At 42.9% G+C, this 20,291-nt stretch overlaps 1 protein-coding gene across 11 annotated transcripts in view; it reads right to left on the bottom strand.

Annotated features, from left to right (window-relative positions):
* Ppp3ca (protein phosphatase 3 catalytic subunit alpha) overlaps positions 1-20,291 on the bottom strand; it is a 263,314-nt gene that overhangs the window by 42,222 nt on the left and 200,801 nt on the right. For all 11 annotated transcript variants that reach the window (XM_087198697.1, XM_087198695.1, XM_087198696.1 and 8 more), the window contains 5 exons: positions 13,479-13,590; positions 12,338-12,483; positions 8,111-8,250; positions 4,202-4,279; positions 1,983-2,077 (listed from right to left, as the gene is read on the bottom strand). In XM_087198697.1, the coding sequence (XP_087054823.1) occupies positions 1,983-2,077; positions 4,202-4,279; positions 8,111-8,250; positions 12,338-12,483; positions 13,479-13,590 (571 nt within the window). The remainder of the gene's footprint in view (positions 1-1,982; positions 2,078-4,201; positions 4,280-8,110; positions 8,251-12,337; positions 12,484-13,478; positions 13,591-20,291) is intronic.

Below are 20,291 nucleotides of genomic sequence, written 5' to 3'. Positions count from 1 at the left end.
ATTGTGTTTGGTTGTCATAAGACTGGTAAGGACAGTGCACGTTCCTTAGCAACCAGGCTCTGACAAGGAAATGTCTTTTTTGGGCATGCCTTTCCCTATGTTAAACAGAAAAATATTTAAATGTCACAGAACTTACAAATCCTGAGCAAACTCACGGTAAATTACAGGGTCACGCAGATGACTGACTAAGCCTGGCACTCCCCAGGGGGCACCTCAGGGGCCCTCTCGCATCAAGACTGGGGGCTTCATCCAACCCAAAGAAGAACCTTTCCCTGGCTTCATGCAGTGTCTGCTGCTTATAAAAGTCACGTCCCTGACTGTTTTTCTCCTTCCTATCAAACACTGACCATTTTAAAATATCCACATCGTATTTTATCCTAAAGCCTTCTCTGACCATTCTAGAAAATCACCCCTTGTTGAATGTATTTCCTGTTGGTTCTCTTGAGTTCCACATTAAATCACATTAGGTCTCGTCTTCTTAGCAAGGCACCCGGACGTCTGTGCGGAGAACACGGGTCCTCTTCCTCCGCAGTCCTCTTGCCGCACAAAGGGCAGCACCTCATGTGCAGGAACCCGGGATGGGGTGGGGCAGAGCTGCTCGGTGTCTCCTGTCCTCCAGGCCCTCTGGCCAGAGGAGAGCCGGTCAGTCACCATGGCCACCTCGAGGCTGTGCAGCCATAGCGAGCTTCACCCAACAGATGTGGCTGTTGGGGCAGGAGGAGGGAAGCTAGGGCCGCACGCTGGGTCTGCAGAAGCTCAGGTGTGGAGACAGAGGGACAGGTGGCTCCATGGGGCACTGGGTTCTACCTACTTTGCCTTCTGGACCAGGACCCCTGAGAGCTCTAGAGAACACAGAGGGAGGACCAGACTGGCTCTGAGCAGAACAAAGTGGATGTCTAGACAGGGGCATGGGACATGAGGGAAACAAAGGCAGGCACCTGGGAAAGGCCATGGACACTCAGCAGGCACCTGGGATAAGGGTGGTTAAGGCTGCCCTCAGGCAGCTGAGTCACCAGGTACTGACAGAGCCACCCAGCACAGCTCACAGAGGTGGCAGCGGCCCCCAGCCCCGGTGATTTCAGACAGCTCACACCTGCCGGGGCTGTTTCGCCTTAGGGGCATCGTTCCATTCCATGGATTTCCTCCTCCTGCCCCCATGTCCCTCTCTCTCCAAGTCATGCTCAGCCTCCTTCCCAGTGTGAGGTCCAGACCAGGCCCGCTGAGTTGGTGCCTTCCCCGCACCTCCACTCTCACCCAGAACCCTGGGCGCTGACCCCAGCTCAGGAGCTGCCCCAGGAAGGAAGGCAATAGCTTCATGCTCCTCCCCATCTCCCTGAGGCCAGTAACATACATCGCTTGTTCCTAGTTCCTTCAGGCCCGAATTCAGAAAGAGCCCAGCACGCTGGCTTGGAGCGCAGGTTCACCCAGGGCAGGGCCTCCTGGGTGAGTGGCAGCAAGCAGTGGACCGCAAGGACTCGCGAGTGCACTAGAAGGAGAAAGGGCTGACAGTGCTCAGCTCTAAGGAACGAACACATCATGCCCAGCACCGGGGCTGACTCACAGCAGCTATCGATAAACGCAATCTGAATGTGAACTCCGAGTTACAGCTTCTTCTGCCGCACACTTGGTACACGTACGGTCACACTGTTCTCATCGAAAGCCACAAGCTTTTTAAGGGACATGATTTTGAATTGCCTTCAGATATTACTTTGTTCAAAGTCTGTGTCTATTTCACAGTGCTGGTCAGCCATGACCCACACAGAAAAGTCCTGGAAAACATTTAAAAAGCACCAGTGCCAGGACCCACCCTGCCCACCTGCACCCAGGCCTTAGAGTGCAAGCTTGGAACTGGCATCAAACAATAACGGGAAAGGTAAAGAAAAAGAATAGCTGAAAGTGCTAAACTCCAAATCCAAACAAGACAGTGTTTGAACTGTTGCACATATTATATGAGACTGCAAGAAGGATGTAAAAATACCTACCTTTGTTATTGTATACATCTAAGTAATTTGGTGCTGAAAAAATTGTAATTAGAGAAGGGAAGCCTGTTGTTTGGCTTTTCCTGTACATGCGATACCTGAAAACAACAAACAAAAGGTTAAACCAAGGCCGGTCTGGAAAAGAAGATGACACCAAATTATACACTTGGAAATAGCAAATTAAATGAGCTAAGTTCTATCTTCTGCAGGAGTTTCAATTACATAACACTACGTAAAATTTCCTCTCCAAAGCCTCATGCTCACAGCTCCCATTTCAGGGGGGAAAACAGACTCACACTGCAATCTACAGAGAGGCAGTCTCTAAATTTACCAAACCTCTGGGCAGGAGGAATTCAGTGGAAAATCATAATTCATTTCCAAGTGTATAAGAAAGACGGTGAAAGCTAATGATTGCATACAAACACCCCATAAACACACTCTTCAGAAGGCTGCCAGCATTTCTGACATAAAATGTCCAGTAAGTACAGCAATATCCAATGACTTACCACTAATAGCAGGACAATTGCTCTATAAATCTATAGTATTCTATATAGTTTCAATATAAGCACTTTGCCTAGACAGATTTTCTTTTCAAAGAATGCCTCCTTAAATCTATGGGTTTTACTAATTAAGCCTGCTGCTATTTTAGAATTTTATTTATTACAATCCCTGCTGGTGTGTGCAGGTCTGAGACTGTGTCTCAGCAGGGTAATATTTAATCAGGAATAAAATAGACCATCCACCAGATCTGTGGAAAGAAACCAACAATCCTACTACTTGTTCTCGACTAACACAAACATAATGTGTAACATTTCAGTTCTCAAATGATCCAAGAGTGCAAGAGACTCCGGCTTTTCTGTCTCCTGAGATGAAAACGTGGCCCGCTACTCGAGTTCGTTAGATGGAGGAGCACTGCCCGCCCGGACACGTGCTGTGCAGGTGGGCCTAAGAAGGTGGCTCCCGTGGTACCTTCAGGTAGGTCAGTATCTACCCTAAAATGTATAATATTAAAACGATTTTGACTCTTCTCTTTTGGAACCACTGAGACAGTGCTACTTTGCCCAGAAGAAAACAACCTGTTAAGATCTCAAGAAACATTCTGGGGTGTTCTGTGGATGCCGTGCTTTGTTGGGGAGGGTGAGTTGGCATGAGAGGTAAGATGCTCTGAACCCTGGGTCCGGACTTGGACTTTATGTACTGAAGCTGGCTACACCTTATTTGTTAACAAATACAGCAAAAACTGGACGGCGGAGTCCCAATTCTCCCAAAGAATCAATCAATTGTTCACCTTAAACAAAAATATTTGTTGATACTGATTGAGCACCCACTTACTTTCAAGTAAGCAAACGATTTCAGGCATGTTGGTGAGTGAGATAAATGAGTCCCAAGTGGGCAGACAGCTAGAGAGTGACGCCACGTCCCCAGGAGTGGAGACAGGGGTCTGAGCACCTGTGGCTGGGCACGGCAACCACAGTAACTGCTGGAGAGAGGCCAGCCTCAGAAGGAGTGTCCTAGACACTGGCATCCTCTGGAGTGCAGGCATCTATTCTAGCAATTTCAGCACTCAAGTGTTAAAAGGAAACGCTCCTACTCTCCAGGAACTCAAAACTATGCAGGGATGATCTTAGTCCCTTAGAGGGCAGTAAAGCCCTCAGTGGGCAGAGTGGGCAAGGGCATCAGACCTTGCATCCTAAACCTGATCAATCATTAAAAGGAATATTTTAATGAATCAATCATTAAAAGGAATATTGGACATTTCTTAGTTTTTTTGTAACTCTTAATATTGGTCTATGCTTTAAAATTTACCAGACAACACAAAATCAATTTTATGTAACCATTTGGTTTGTTCTTTAAAACTCTATGAGGATCAGGAATGCCATATAAGGAGTCATATACGAGGTAAATAGGTATCTGCTCAAAACCAAGGCTGAAAAGCAGCTGGGAATCTTCACTTAGGGAGAGCAGTGAGTGTGTAGAGGGAGGTAAGGAGAGGTGGCCTTATAGCCCGTAGGAAGATGAGCTAACCGGGACTGGCAAGAGCCCCAAATGGGACCTGATGGCCACCTGCAGCCGCTCACCCCGGCCTCGGTCACACCTGGGCTGTCCGCAGCTGAGGCCTATCCTTCCAGGGAGTGGCCAGGCAATGGGCCGGCCCTACAAGGGCACGGTGAAGAGGTCAGGGCACCACACATGCACGCTCACCAACCCTCAGTGCTGCTCACCCTGCATCCTGGGCTTCATGGGCTCGGAGTATGGATAACAAGTTATTGTGCTGCAAGAATTCACAGACAGCCGGGTAACTGTGAGAGATAGGAGGAGAGAGAGGTGTCAGTTAGGAAGTAATCTCGGGGGGCACACGTGTGCCCGATACCCAGTCTGAGCACATGTCATTCATGACACAGTCCCTGGCTCTGAAGACAGGGTGACCGCCTGTGGAGGGGCCCCACACCTGTGATCTGTGTGTGCGAATGCAAGCAAGCACACACACACCACCAAGAGGGTTCACTCGGAGAAAACCAACCAGACGGCTCCATCTACACACAGAGGGAGCAAAAGCATACACGGATCTGGAGCACCGGCCTGAAGACACAAACTCTGTTCTCCCAGAGCCCCTGATCTGTGTGAGCTGTGAGATGTGCAGAGCCCCAGCTGGGAGCGGCAGAGGAGGCGCTGGGCAGCCATCCCCTGGCGTCAGCGGCAGCACCATGGAGACTCACAGGGGTTTGGGGCTGTGCTTTAAACAGAACCAAGAGGACTTTCTCCCAAGACTTACTTCTCTTGACTTAGAAAAACACTCAACACGCTGTCCTGTTCTAAGAAAGTCTCAACTTGAGGGACTATTATAAGTGAAATTCAAATTATAAATTACAATTTAAAAACCCTTTACAGTAACTATGCCTCTGCTGTAAGAATTTTCATGAGATAAATGTATGTTACAAACAATTCAAATCAAGAGACAGGATATCAATACTCATAAACAAACTGCAAATATTCACTAAAATCTCAACTATATACACCATGGGAAACATGTATGAATTATAAAATAGCACTTAGGGGAAATATTTACCTGATATATGTCACTAAAATAATTTATTATAAAAGAGAAGATGAACATAATTTCTATGCTATTACATTTGTACAAATTCCCTGATCAACAGGAAAAAATATGACAAAGATAGTATCTTGTTAGATTTATTTTTGCTTTTGTTTTTGTAATACTGGGATTGAACTTGGGGCCTTTATACTGAGCTACATCTTCAGGCAATTTTTTTTCAGTCTTTATTTTTGAGATGGAGTCTCATACTACATTGCTACGTTGCCCAAACTGGGTTTGAACTTGCAATCCTCCTGCCTCAGCCTCCTAGAATACTGGGATGAAATTACAGAGATATTGATTGTGAAAACTGGTTTTCTTTTTTGGGGGGTGGGGGCAAAAATGGGATCACAATCCAAAAATAGTTTCTGTGCATATGCACTTTGAGAAAGAGAGAGAGAAAGAGAGAGGGGGAGAGAGAGAGAGAGAGAGAGAGAGAGAGAACCTGGCCACTGGTACCCAGGGCTGGGCCTGGGCGGGGTGGCCTCAAAGGCTTCTGCTCCCCGTGAAGGAAGGTGAGGGTGTGTCCTTTCCACACCAGTGTGTCAGGAACAGAGATGCCGGGCCCCTGCTCAGGGCAGCAGAATGGGTGGTGCTCACTGAGCTGTACGATGCCAGCCCAGGGGTGGCACAGGGCACTCTCAGGAAGTGGCCCTCCCTGTCTCTGGGCCTCATCCTCACAGTCCTTGGCCTGGACGTCTGCCTGAGTGACACTGGCACTCTCGTTCCCACAGGAGGACAATGGGCACCTCGCTCTGTCACCACTCTGCATCGGGCAAGGGGCTGAACTGCACTCTTCTTACCCGACTCTCAGAAAAACATTTTAAAATATTTTATTCACACTAAGTTCGATACTTTCAGGTGTTTAGATTAAGTTTCTCCCCATGGGAACACATGTCTGATTTTTAGTAAAAATCTGAAGAAAAATGAAATTCACATAGCAGCAGTTTGCTAGGTAACAGCATCACATGAGGAACTTTATTATTTGCATGGAGAGAGTTCATTCTGAAGAAAAACTTTAGAAATTTAAAATATACATAGTGAAATACTCAAGCTTTTAAATATTTTCCTAAATAAATTGGGAAAATACTTGAGTATCACCTGAATGCCATAACTGGTGCACTACCTGCCTAGAATACATTAGAGCATTAAATAGTAATGGAAAACAAGCCAAATTTTCTGTAATACCTTCATGCCTTAATGGAAATGATCAAAACCCACAAAACGTCCAAGGTGAAAAGCACAACACACACATACTTTTATACACATAAAATGGTAGGAAAAGTAGAGTTCACAACACTTTAAGCTATAGAAAGAATGAGAAAGTCACTTATTTCCCAATAATTACGATTTTCTTCCTGTTAGAGGCTGCAGTGGCTCTGGGAGGGGTCTGGTAAGGGGTGGGAGCGATTTCTGTTCTGAGGGCAGCTGTAATCCAGGTAGGTGCAGAGAACACTAGACACATAATTTTTAAAAACTTAGTACAAAAGAATAAAAGACACTACACAAGATTAGCAGTAGCTCTGTAACAGCCACTAGGAAGCAAGAAAGATAGCACTTGCTGTGATGAAATACAGGTCTTTTTGAAAAATTTCCCTCTTGTGTCAGATCTTCCAGGAATCATGCGGATCAGGAGACAGGAAGGGGGTTAGAATTCCTTCTAGAGATAGGACGGTAGATGGAAAGCAAGGTGACCAGGAGCAAAGGTAGAGAAGGCAGAAGACAAAAATGGGTGGAGAAACTGGATTGGCCCTAGGGGAAGAAGGTGCTGTGGAGCCATTCTGCTGGTTCTCTTTGTTTTGTTTCTACAGCACATGTCACCATATTTTAGACTATAAAAATAGACTCATTAGAGTTGGTGTCCAGATTTTTAAAACACAGAAGTGAGCTACAAACTTTTTCAGAAACAAGTTTGGGGTAAACCTCCCTACTCATGTGCATAGCAAAAAACATTCTGCTTTACAAAGTTAAGATTTTCTATTCCCAAAATAATTTCTCTATCATATCAACTAATGAATAAAAGAAAGGTTTTGCCCCTATAAGAAAATGTAACACAAAGAACAAAGTGTTCTTCCACACAATTTGAATCTGATCAAAGTCACACAGAGGAGGACACTGGCCTCCTTTGCAGGCAGATAGGCAGCTAGCTGGATGTGCTTTCGAGGGATTTCTGCTACCCATGCCATGAGCTTAGATGACAAGGCTGGGCTTAAGCACTAACTCATGGAACACTGGGTTTGGTTTTTAAGTTAAAAAAAGAAAGAAAAGGAATATGTACTCTAGAATTTAAAAATTCCTAACTTCTTCATAAATGATCTCTGTCTGGGAATTTTCCCTGAGTTGCTGTCTGCTGACAGGAACCCAGGGGAAAGGAGGAGAATCGGACACAGGGGCTACACTGGAGGTGACCAGGAAGACACAAGGACACACAGACACCCATGTGTCAGGGCTGCCCTCTGAAGGGGCCAGAAGTGTCAGGGAGTGCATGGCAAAAGCCCTGGGCTTTGCACCTCAGCTTGTCAAGGTGCTGAAAATAAATTTACTAGGATGCCTAAGACCTGCAGAGCTGCAAGGCTGTACATATCTAGGAGGCCTGGCAAACTTAAAAAATATGAGAATGACTTGAATGTACTGTAATTAACCAATGTAAAGCTGTTTTTCTGATTTAAATTATGAGAACTCGTACAATGTTTAAACATGATTCCATGACTGAATGAAAAACTAAGGCTGGTGATGGATGATCTTCCTACAAGTCTTGACAGGAGAACAAATTATCTACTACACCCTTCAGTCTCCAGAAGCCGCCCCACCCTCACACCACATGAGTTTCCCTGCCTTTCCTACTCTCAGAGATTACACGCATGTGCGTTTTACATCAGGCCATTTATTCATATCCCATTCTGCAAGTGCAGAACCCGCTAGAGCCAAACTTCTCAGGTGAGGCCCTTCTGCACAGCTGCTTCCTACAGAAGCTGGAAACGCCCTCACTAAGCCAGGCCCGGCCAGGAATCGCAGCGGCTGGCCTCCCAGTCCTCACCTGTAGAAGTACGAACACCCTCGGACTGTGTTGTGCGTGAAATGTTCCTGAGTCTTCTCGTTCCCGAAGTCCTCCAGCGGGTCTGACCACAGGATGTCACACATGGGCCCATAAGCAGGTGGTTCTTTGAATCGGTCTAACTAAGAAAAATAGAGGACGGAGAGCAAAATACTAATCTTCGGAAACAGAATTCAGAAGACAGCAGACACCAGCACCACCCAGTCCTGCCCCTCCCAGCCCCGCTCCTCCACCCACTCCTGGGCAGCTTGCTCTTCCTTCCTCCTGATATCCTCTCCCAGTTTCTCCATTTCCTGTCTTCCTCCTCCACCGAGGCACTCATCCATTGCATCCTCATCTCTCCCTTCACATCCCTCTTGTTCTTCAATCCTTCTTGTGTCCTCCTTTTAGCCTTTCTCCCATTCTCTTTTAAGTCTTCTCATCTACATATCTATGTATCTACCAAGCATCTGTCATCTGTATCATCCAGCAATCCATCATCTATCTATCCATTATTTATCCGTGTACCTATCAATCATCTGGCTAAGTATCCATCATCTCTATCTATTCATCTATCTATGAATGTGATACTACTTCTGTTTCATTTGGGAAGGAAGAGCTCTAACCCCTCTACTGCCACCACTAAACTGTTATTTAGAAGCCCGGATGCAGAATGCCTTATGATTTTCATATTTAACAACAGGATTTTGAGAACAGTGAGCTTTCACTTTAAGAGGGCCCATACATTATATGACATTTTGGATGTCCACTCGTTAGGGGTCACCTAAGTTACTAATTAAAGCACAAGTCTTCTATATCTGATCTAAGTGGAACAAAAGAAAATAATGAAATAGTAAAATAACTCCGAATTTCAATGGTCATTCTTGAGTTCAGAATTCTTCACTTGACAGTTTTACCTGACACCACTTCCCCATTATAAATGTTAGCAAAGTCATATTTCAATTTAAAAATGTGGATTTAGAAGGTATGAACAGTATGACATGATTTTACCAATAATTTTATAATATTGCCACTTTATTTTTCTAATTTGACTAGAATTAAAGACTCTTTGGTAAAGCAGATACTGTAGAGCTTCTTAAAAACAAGGCTAAAATGGGCTATGAATTAAGAACTTATATTCTTCAGATTCAATACTTTTTCACGTTCTGAAAAATCCAATGGAGATCAGTGAAAGATTCAGCAGACAACCAATCAAATCTTCTACTTTTCCCAGGCTAAAGCAAAGGATGCAAGTGATGGTTTGGCCACATACTGGGCTTTACTAATACTTAAAGAAAATGAGAAAACATTTCACATTTTCAACACCCAGTGAAAACCTTCAATAATATCAGACCTTCTATATTTCAACGAGTATGTTGGTAAGGAAATATTCATTTCAAGCTTACACTTGTTTAAGAGATTTAAGTAATTTATGCTTTTGAAACCATTCATGTAAGAAAAGTAATGCTGGTCCATAAAAACATAAATTTTTTTTTCAGAGAAATAAGAATTTATTTTTAGATGTGTAATGGCAGAGGTGGAAAGACTTTCTGACCAGTAGCAATCCCCAACCAAAGGTCTGGGAGAGGAACCCAACTATAGGGTTTACTCTGGAAATGTTATAAAGTGCATTCTAAAAGCTCATACTGTTTACAGTAAAAATCAACAAATACAAAATTAAATAAAGTAAATTCTGTAGAAACTCTAATTGACATATGGAAAGATGTAAATTTCAGATCATTTTATGGCCAAGTGTGGAGCTTAATTATATAACTCAGGGCCTAAAATATTCAGGAAAGTAAATTCTGAAGCTAGGAAATATTTTTAAAATCTACTTAATATACCACAAGACGTGTACTTATTGATTTCATTAGATCACAGGGGAGTGGCTTCTTTAAATTCCAGTAGAAAAGAGTTTTCCCTCCCTGGTCTCCAAGGCTGGAATACCTGAATCCTATCTCTATAATGCTTAAAAAAATCCAGAGCAAGACCAGTGCCAGAAGCAAATGAAAATGGATACACACAGACCAGGGAACAAAGATTTAGTTAAGTATTTTTGTTTAATTTTTAAAATAAAAATCTTGCATTTCCTAACAGGAAAGTAAATAATCATTTTTGCCCTTTATTTGAACCTTTATGAAGAGGTCTTAAGGAAAAACCTTGAATGTTTTACCTTCCCAAATATAATTCATCTCTAAAAAACCAAGGAACTTTTAAAAGAATACTGAGTTCACTGTAGTAGAGATTTATGATGTATAAATATATTCAAGATTTAATAAGTTATTTCCTCAACATTATGAGTTCCATGAAGAAACGCAGCAAATGAAAATCATATAAAGGTGATTATTCATTTTGCAGAAGTTTATGGATATTTCTGCTGATAATCATCTTCAATAAAATAGCCCAACAGGTATATCTTTTCTACTTATTTTCTTCGGAAGAGAATTTTTCACAATAGTTCCATTTAAACACTAAAAGGACTATGTTGCGTGAACTCTAATTCTCACAATTAGGAGGATACCTAGTTTCTTGTTTTCCATCCCATCCCACAAAACTTGGTCATTGGCAGCCAATAAAACAGAAATATCTTGATGCCTGACATTCCTTAACAGAACAACCACGCTTGGACTTTGATCTGTTCCATTTTCCAATCTACTGCAGTAATTGGTTACTGGGTTACCAATATGATACAAGGATATATGGCTATTTGATTTCTTTCTCACTAAACAAAGTGGAAAAATGCTATCTACTAATTTAATATTAACTTAAGGTAGCTGATGGAATTAACTTGTAATGTTAATCAGCATATAGATTTCTCAGATTCTGAAGTTTCCAAACTGAAGGGAAATGGAAAAAGCTACTAAATGACAGTTACTTAAAAAAGTGACAGCCAGGTGGACTTTGGACAAGGCTTCCTAAGTCCTAAGCATGGGTTAGACTCTGGATTGTGTCCATACCCTATGGCAGCTGCAAACAGGTCATCCTATTCATAACACAGGAGGCTCATGTAAATAAACGTCAAATCTTTATTTAACAAATCAGCAACTCCCAATTTTAATATGTAGTTCAAATATAGTAAGTTAGAATAATGTGACCAAGCGATTCTTTCTAAAATTACTGGTGAGACTAACTTTTAAAGAAGGAGCAGAGGGCTGGATATTTAGCTCAGTGGCACCGCGCCTGCTTCGAAAGTGCAAGGTCCTGAGTTCGATCCCCATCACCAAAAAATAAATAAATAAAGAAAGAAAGAAAGAAGGAGTAGAATTACTGCCACACTTTTTTCTTAGAACTCTGGGATACATACAAGAATATTTTCTTAGGTTTTTGAAGGTGGAAGAAAGGTCTTACAAAAAATGTGGTTTTCTAATATTCACAGTTCTTGCAGAACACTCTGCTTAGATAGAAAACAAGACAGTAAGCACAAGCCTCCAACCACATTATTCATGTCAATATAAACAAATTATGAGACTTGAAAATAATTCCAAATAATACTATGTAAAGAGAAACATACATTTTTTTTTTTCATTGCTTTTTCTCTTTGGGGCATTTTGGTACCAAGTAAAATATGTGGAGTTTATTACTCTCATTTTTCTTACCCTGCTGCAATTATCAGTTACAAACATAAACAAAGAAATGAAAGATAGTCTCTTCCACTACATAAAAGAACCCTATATTATTGTATTTTTTCATGAAAAATACAAGGCACTTCTACATTTGATCTAGATTCTTTCCGCTGGCTGGAATGACAGTAACAGCCAACACTAACACTTCTTAAGAAGTACACGTTTTTCATCCAGTCAGTCAGCAGGACCAGCAGACTCTCACATTTGCCTTTGTTATTGTTATGTAAACATTCTAGGCTGAAATGAATGGTAGGTTTTAAACCTAAGTAATACGAACAAATTTTAAGGGTGAAATTGTGGTATTTTCCCAGGGAAGAGCAACATTTCTTGAAAAATATACCAACCCAACACAATGGGTTGTTTTGGGGTGGGGCAGCCAAAGGGAAATGAAGGACATGGTTTTAGAGGTCGACTATTTCATGTTTTCAGCAAGATGGGCCAAGAGCCTTAGGGATGAAAACTCTGCTGGTGTAAATATATTTTCCTTTCAAAGAGAAAAAAACAGAAAAGATTCAGGGCTATGTCAAATCATGAATTCTGACGGACCGCGTGCTGGGCGAAGGCAGGCGGGCGGCCGAGGCCTCTGTCACTGCCACCACACACTTACTTTCCTGATGTCGTCCAGCGTGTTGATCTCTGGGGACAGCCCGCCATGGACGCACAGGAACTGCTGGTTCATCAGGGCGGCCAGGGGCAGGCAGTCGAAGGCGTCCATGCAGGCGTCGTAGACGCGCTCCGAGTACTTTATTTTACCTGTTAGCGTACAATCGAAAGGGACATGAACTCATGTGATGTCACGACTACCGTTCAACCACTGCACTGAGACAGTGGCTTCCTTTCTGAAATAGTGTAATTTCTTTGTAACAGTTTTGCCAGGATGATATCAGGAGCACAAAACGAACACACTTTGCAATCTTCCAAGACTACTTTTTAAGATTTATATATTGACTTTTATTATACTTAGTCTTTTTCTGTTTTTGTCATTCATCCATATTTTATAATTTTTATAACTTTTTGTCTAGCAAAAAAGAGACCTGGCCATAAGGCCGGCTGATTTTCTGAATGATTTTGTAGAAAAGCAGATGGAAAGAAATTTTCCAGCATTACATTGCTTCTCCCCTACCAACTCACACCGACTGTTCTGAGGAGACATCAGTACATTGCACTGAATAGGAGGCGAAATGGCAGAAAAATCTAAGTTTCAGTGGACAGTGGGAAACACTGAGGGGAAGAAAAGAATCGTCAGTGAAGTGCTTCATTTTTAGGTTCATTGTCTAATGGGAGAAATCAAAATCCAGCAGAGAGCAGAGGCTATGGGGCCCAGAAATAGAGAAATTGGGCTCACACTGACCTCCATGTGCTTTCCGTGAGTGATGTGAGACTCAAAAGTAGGATTACTTTCCTGCATGTTATTATGTTATTATCCAGAATCATTATTACACAGATTGTACTGTATGCTGACTGGTTTTAAAGGGTAATTTAATCACTATTTCTTACAGTATAAATTACATCAAATATTAATTCAGATTCCTAGATTATTTTATAAAGAACATAATTTTAAAAATTGAACTATAAAAAAACTGTAAGTATAACTATTCATGCTTTTAAAGAACTAAGGCGTGACATGAAGTGCTGTCAGTTTAGAAGTTTTTACTTTTAGGCAATGGATCGTATGCACTCTTAGCTATCAGTGTGCATGGCTAGTCAGTACATATGGCACCAAAGGAAGAAGCTTGATGAATACTTACATTCTTGTTTAAATGTGAAATACTCTGTTAGATGTCTACATTCATGATTTCCACGAAGTAAAAACAGTGTTTTGGGGTAAAGAATTTTCAAGGCCCACAAATACAGCACACACTGAAAAAAGTAAAAAGAAGAATATAAAAATAAACTTTTTTTTCCATTATACTTGCAAATTCCAATGTTTACATGTCATGAAGATGAGTCAAATGTGTTACCATGACCAAACGTCACCAGCCAGGCCCAGGGGACGCTGACAGTCAGACCAAACAGTGCCTTGTACAAAGCTGACACCCTCACTCCTAAGACATCGCGCACAGAGGATCACAGCCCGCAGGTGAGCCTCCGGCCACACCATGACAGGAGGCAAACACAGAACGAGGACGAAGCCTGCAGGAAAACAGCTACCACAAGGCGAGAAGAGAGATGGGACTCACAGTCCGTAAGTTCTAAAAGCCAGGTAACAGAGACAGAGGGACTGGCCAGGAAGGGAGGTGAGCACCGAGAAGCCTTCCCCCGGCCCTGGCCCTGCTTTCTGTTCCTTTCTCCTTCTCCAATCCCCGGCCTTCTCCCCACTTCCAAAGTCCGTCTTTTCTTTCAGTGTCTTTGGCCTGTAAAGCCTTGAGGTTTTGTTTTATATATAAATAAACGATCGATTAAACGAAGACCAGAGATGAGGCCAGGGAATATATCTCATGTATCTTAAAACCCTCACAGTGTCCTGGGCACTGCAGTTTGGGTGACTGCATGCACAGAGTTGGATAAACCTACAGGTCACCACTGTGCCCTGGAGGGTGGGTCTGACGATACAGCCTGCTATGGCACCAAGTCCCAGCATGAATTTCCCTGTCCTCCACCTGGCATAAGAAGCCACAGTGTACCCAAAATCATATTGTAGAAAACAAATACCCTGATTTTTACGAAAGTTTTGTTCTGAAAGTAAAGCTAAGAAGGTGGAGAATCCATACAAATATTGAGACAAGTCATATTCTGGCTACCAAAATCTGAAACCAAAACACGCATAATACTTTATAGATCAATTTCCCCACACAGACTAGGTATTCTGATGATATCTATAGGGAGAAGCTGCCAGTGATGTATTGGTTGTGCTACCCGGGAAGAATAAGCATCTCTGTCAGCCTCTATGGCAACTTAGGAAATGACTGGAAAGTAATTATTTTTGAATATACAGCCCAATTTCTGAAGAAAATGCTAATTATCAAGATAAGCATGTACTACAACAAGATATTGTCTCTAACTATGAAGTTAGGTTTGAAGCAAATACTAACAGGATGACATTAAATATGTGACATTAAAAATATGACATTAAATATATGCATTACTTTGATCAACTTCCTATGATCACGTTGTAATTAGAGTAATCGGCTACACTGGAGTGGCAAAGGGACAGTGCTCCTGAGGTGGTGGCACATGGCCTGCAGGGGTTCCCTGGAGGGCCTTGGGGTGCAGGCTCCCGTGGTCTCCACAGGGAGCGAGTTCAGTGCTGAGAGTCCCGGGCTGTGTATCGGTTTTACAGCCGCAGGTGGCTGTTTTCATAAAACGCACCAATCACCCAGAGCCGCCTCTTATTTCAGAAGAGGTATTTATAAACTATCGTTAACGCCAACGAGAGGACTGTGCCCAATTTAAAATTTATAAGGCTATACTTGAATCTGATATATATGTGTGTGAGAAATTATATATACTATATATGTCTAATTTGGAATAGGAATAGGTATGTAGAGCCCTTTCACATATGTTTATATCCTGAAATTACTCTATGCAATGTGTTTTATTTACATACTGAGGGAGAGAGGGGAACACGCTGTGGCTCCATCTCGATGATATGAGAGTCTGGCTTATGAAGCCCAAGGACAGCAGAACAGGTCACACTGCAATTACGGCTCTCCTGAAACTGCCTCCTGCACCTAGTCACACCTGAAGGCTCGCTCTGGCTCCTCCCACTCAACAACTTTTTGAATATATAATCAAAATTCTGATCTTCTTATAGTTATCTTTTTCTGTAAAAATTTATTGCAAAGCTACTCTTGGTCCAACTACAAACTCAGGTATATTTTAAAAACCCCATTCAAACACTGGAAGAATCACAACCTAGGGCCCATGTTTTCCTTTCCGTCATCTGTTAAAGATCTTGCTGTGACATTAGTGTGTAGTTCTGTAACTTCAATCACCTCTTGTCTTAATTGCTGTGGGTCTCTCATTACTGAAAGCTCAAAGAGTGGTATACATGTTCCATGCTAAAGCTCCCCGTCACCTCTAACAACCCTCAAAGGATGCGATACACACTGACATTCCTCTTATTTAGTGGATGTAAAATGCCTAGCAGGTGGTAGAAGTTTAGGAAATATTAACTCCATTTCTGTAAATAGGAAGGAAAGAAGGAAGAAAAGGAAGGAGGAAAGGAAAGTGGGAGGGAGGGAAAGAGAAAGAAAGCGGAGAATTAGTTAATTTCCAAAGTCTTGGCTCCAAATACTATAAAAATAAGAGTCCTCTTTTCACATTTTATTTCCCTCTCCCCTGTGGCAAGAATAAAATATCTTCCCAAACACTAGGAAAACCGCAAATGCAGCTGATATGGAAGAAGTGGCGGGGGAAGGAGAGAGGAGGGCTGGAGAGGAAGAACTGCCAGCCCTCACCCTCAACATCTGGCAGGAGACCGCAGCCAAGCACAACACAGGCTCGCTGGCAGCGGCTCTGCCATCTACAGTTCCAACGTTCTGGAGAGCTGAGGCGCTTCAACAAAATTATAACCCGGTCTTCGTTTTGTTTTTTTTAAAGTAGAGTTTCTTGCAAAAAATCACATCAGTGAAACAGACACATGAAAATGAGCTAAACACTTGGTTACTTTGAGTATGTGGCATGCTTCGTGTATGCTCAGATGAACCCCTTCCCTGTAGGAACTGGCAAGGTGGAACAGCTTGGGGTCCACTGGCCTTTCTGTGGGGGAGCTGTGAGCCCCGAATGCCTGATAGCCTCAGTGAGATGCCAAATGTCTTCCATTCTTACTCTTCATTTAGCTTTCGGTTACCCAGATGAAACACCGAGCATTGAGCATTCTTTTTTGGTTAATTTTTGTCACGGACAAGGGTTTTCCCCATTTGTATATCTTCCTCAAGAAAGCAGCACTCAGGATGTTATTTTCACTAGTTTAATTGGCTCCTTGAATAGTAACAATGCACTGGTTTACTTCATGACTTAGGATTTTCAATGGTGAGTATTCCTGAATAATTGCATAGGGAAGTAGAAGAAGAAGTGAAGAAGAAAGCAAAGAAGTGAAAAAGAAAACGCACTGACCAGTGCCCTGAACTGATGCACTGTCTATGCTGTGAAAAGCTCCAATCAAAGCACTTTCTCTCCATCGCTGGACAATGGCACAGGGTATGTACCAGCTGGGAAGAGGTACAAACTTCTCAAATGCCAGCAGCCTTGTCTGACAAGGACGCACAGAGGCAGCCATGGGAAAGCAACGCACTGCAAAGAAGACGGGCTGCAGGGAGACACCACGCAGCTTTGTCTACAGTGCTACTGCCCCCTCACCTTGCTCGCTGCATGATGGGTTATTATTGTGGGGCAGAGTGGGGAATACTGTCTGGCTGGCCTCAGTTCGCTCTGGTCTCTGAGTTCACAGCTAATAAACACAATAACTTTCACACCTCAAAGTGCTGGGGGCTGGTCACCGTCAGGATGTAAACAGAGCAGGAGGGGGGCAGCTCCCACAAAGCTGGGGTGCCCTGTAGAAGGGCTGCACAGAGCTCCATGCAGGAAGCAGAGGCGCCAGCTGAGTTACCCCCAGCCCATGTGCACACACGAGCTCGATCAGAGAGAGCCGTGGTGTAATGCAATCTTCAGCAAGGGACATCAGTGTAAGACAGATTATTACCTCAAACCCAAGCACCTCTTTCATCACTACTCAATGGCTCCCTTGTATCTGGGCTAACTTTCTGAGAAATGCTTTCTAGTCCTGGCAGAAAGGGAAAACTGGGGAGGCTGCATAAAGTGAGTTCTCAGTGCTGCCCAGGGCAGGTTCCCCAGAGTTGGTAAATAAGGTGGGGAGAGGATTAGGAAGCCAACTACTCTTCAGAGGTGATCTGGTGAAAATTAAACTAAAGTGCTGGGCTCTGCCCAGAGGACAGCCGAAGGAGAAGATTTACAGGGAAGCCCTGGATTACGGGGATGAATCAGCAGCCTTCTGAAACCTGTTACAATAACACTGCTAGAGAACTAAGCTCAGACTTCGGGACTTTTCTTAGACCAACAATACACCCACAGGGAATACTCTGTGTTGAGTGCTCTGACCGTCAGATTTCAGACGTGGGGAGAGAACTGTGGGACACGTTGGCACAGGCACGGTCGTGTGAACAGCGGGTGCAGCACCTGTGTCTCCCATGTCCACTTTTTCATGGTACACTGCAGTGCATCTACGGAACACACTGTGGCCAGGCAGTGGGCGGTGCAAAGAGCACAGGCGCAAGCCCTAGCACTAACTCACTACGTATGTGTCCCACCTGGGGCTCCGTGTGGGCACCCACAGAAGGGAGCCTCACATGTTCCTCCCACAGCTGTGGGCACAAGGGCAGTCATTCACACCAGTTAAATAGCAATATCTACACCATGCAAGTGACACCAGCATCCTTAATCCACGTATTCTCAGTAAGGACATTTTATATACATGTCTTCTCCCCTTTAGTGTGATGATGATACCACTGAGCTATTCTAATGCCCCTCAAAGGTCACACAGTCCAATCAACATGGATCATCTTACCTATGAGACATGTGCCCTTTCTTTATGTCCCTGGCAAGTTCCTGGGCTGTCCCTTCAGACTCCTGGAGCATAGCTCAAGAACTGATTTGAGGCTGGAGATGCCAATGTATGCACCTCAGAACTTTCATATGTTCTACCACACTTACATTTGATATATCACCAACACTTTGTTTTGTTCTTTCATTTGTTGCTTGAATTTCAAAAGGAGCCTACTATACAAAGCGTTGTCTTTCTCACTTTAAATATCTAAATTAACTGTAGATTTAAAAACATCTTAGGAGTCAAAATAATTGAAGAACAAGCTTGTGAATACTGCTTTTTAATTTTTTAACTTAAAAAACCAGAAAGTTCATTAAAGGTCAAGTTAGGAAAAGTTTAGGGAATTTCAAATGGTTTGAGGTCAGAGAATCAGAAGACTGCAACCTTTAATTTAAAAATCAAAGTAAATAAAACCAATGAAATTAAGAAATAACATGATCCAAACAGAGCTGGGGCAAGACAGAATTGGAGAGACACAGTCCAGCAGTGCTGTTATTAAAGCAACACATGGCCTAGTGCTTTTTCTTTACTACAAAGTTAATAATAAACCTTATCTTTAATTAATTAAAAATGTAACCCAAGTTGGTAAAAATCGCAGATCTTATGATACTAAAAAGGAAAGGGGGCCAGGACCTCAGAGACATGGGCAGAGGCGCCTGGTGCAGGCTCCATGGGGGACACAAGCCTGGGGGCCAGTGACGGCCGCTGACGGGGACAGATCTCACTCAGATCACCGTGGCACAGGTCTGATCACTCCTGGCAGGTGCCACCCAGGGCCAGGTCTCACTAAGCACGTGCTCAGCACCTTCTCTGCCAGGGGAGCTGGCCAAGTCAGCCCTCCATGGTGAATGGGTCGGGGTTCCTCAGGGTCCTCCTCTGTGTCCCCTCTCGCTACACCTTACGGGGTCTTTGAGTTGCTCTACTACTCACCCATGTTCACTTCCAACGCCTCCTACTCTTCTGTATTCCAACAGCACTGATTTCTGTATTCCTGTATTGCAAGATTTTAGCAGTCCCTTCCAATAACTGAATGCTGGGTGACTGCATAGTCTAGCATCAGGATTCTATGTAGAGTTTTATGGTTGTATTGTCCCATAAATTTAGGTTTCTAGAGAGCCATGATGTATGTGACATTTCTTCACATTTTTCATAGTCCCAATCATACTGGATATACACTTTAGGCATTTGATTACCTGGTTACCAAATAAAGGAAATATAAAATGTGTCTTGGTGTGTGCACACATGTCTATCTATCTGTCTATCTACATATAGCTCTATATATCCATGTCTATGTATCTATTTATATCTACATCTATACATACATTTTATATATATATAGCGAGAGAGAGAGAGACAGACAGACACAGAAAGTCAATCAATGACTAGGGAAATTGAGTCATCAAAACATTGGTATGATTTCAAAGCAGTTTTAAACAAAAGCTGCTTCAGGGCAACTTGTTTTTCAACATTAAAAACCCTCATTAATAAATTACATATAATAAATATTTAAAAGTCTAGAATCCTTTTTATTAAATGATTGCAAATATGTGGTGTAATGTTTGTGTGAGACTTCTATAAAGCTGATTCATTTCTTCAGCAGTAAGTGTTTTTCTCTTTTTTTTATGATTTTATTTTTGGTGACACTGGGGATTGAAACTGTGCACTGAGCTATATCCACAGCCTTTTTATTTTAGTTTTATTGTGAGAGCGGGTCTCATAAAGTCATTCTGTAGCCCAGGCTGGACTGACTCAGTCCTCCCGGCTCCACACCCACAGTGCCAGGATTCCAGGTGTGCACCACCACACCCAGCCTTTTACTGCTGTTTGTAGCTAAGAGCATGTTTAATGTCAGCTAGTCCATGAGCTCCGACTTTCATGCCTTCTTCTTATTCCAAACCATTTCTTTCAAGAAGTATCTGCTGAGCCCTTACTGCATATGAGATGGAAATTGAGGCAGGAAGAACAGGTACCCGGCCGGAACACGGTCCTCGCCTTC

The sequence above is a fragment of the Heterocephalus glaber genome, unplaced genomic scaffold (assembly GCF_053883595.1).
Source record: "Heterocephalus glaber isolate CG9 unplaced genomic scaffold, H.glaber_assembly_v1.0 deba00001688, whole genome shotgun sequence".
NCBI lineage: Eukaryota > Metazoa > Chordata > Mammalia > Rodentia > Bathyergidae > Heterocephalus > Heterocephalus glaber.
Note: the sequence above shows the minus strand (reverse complement) of the source record. Positions and strands in the feature narration are given on the sequence as shown.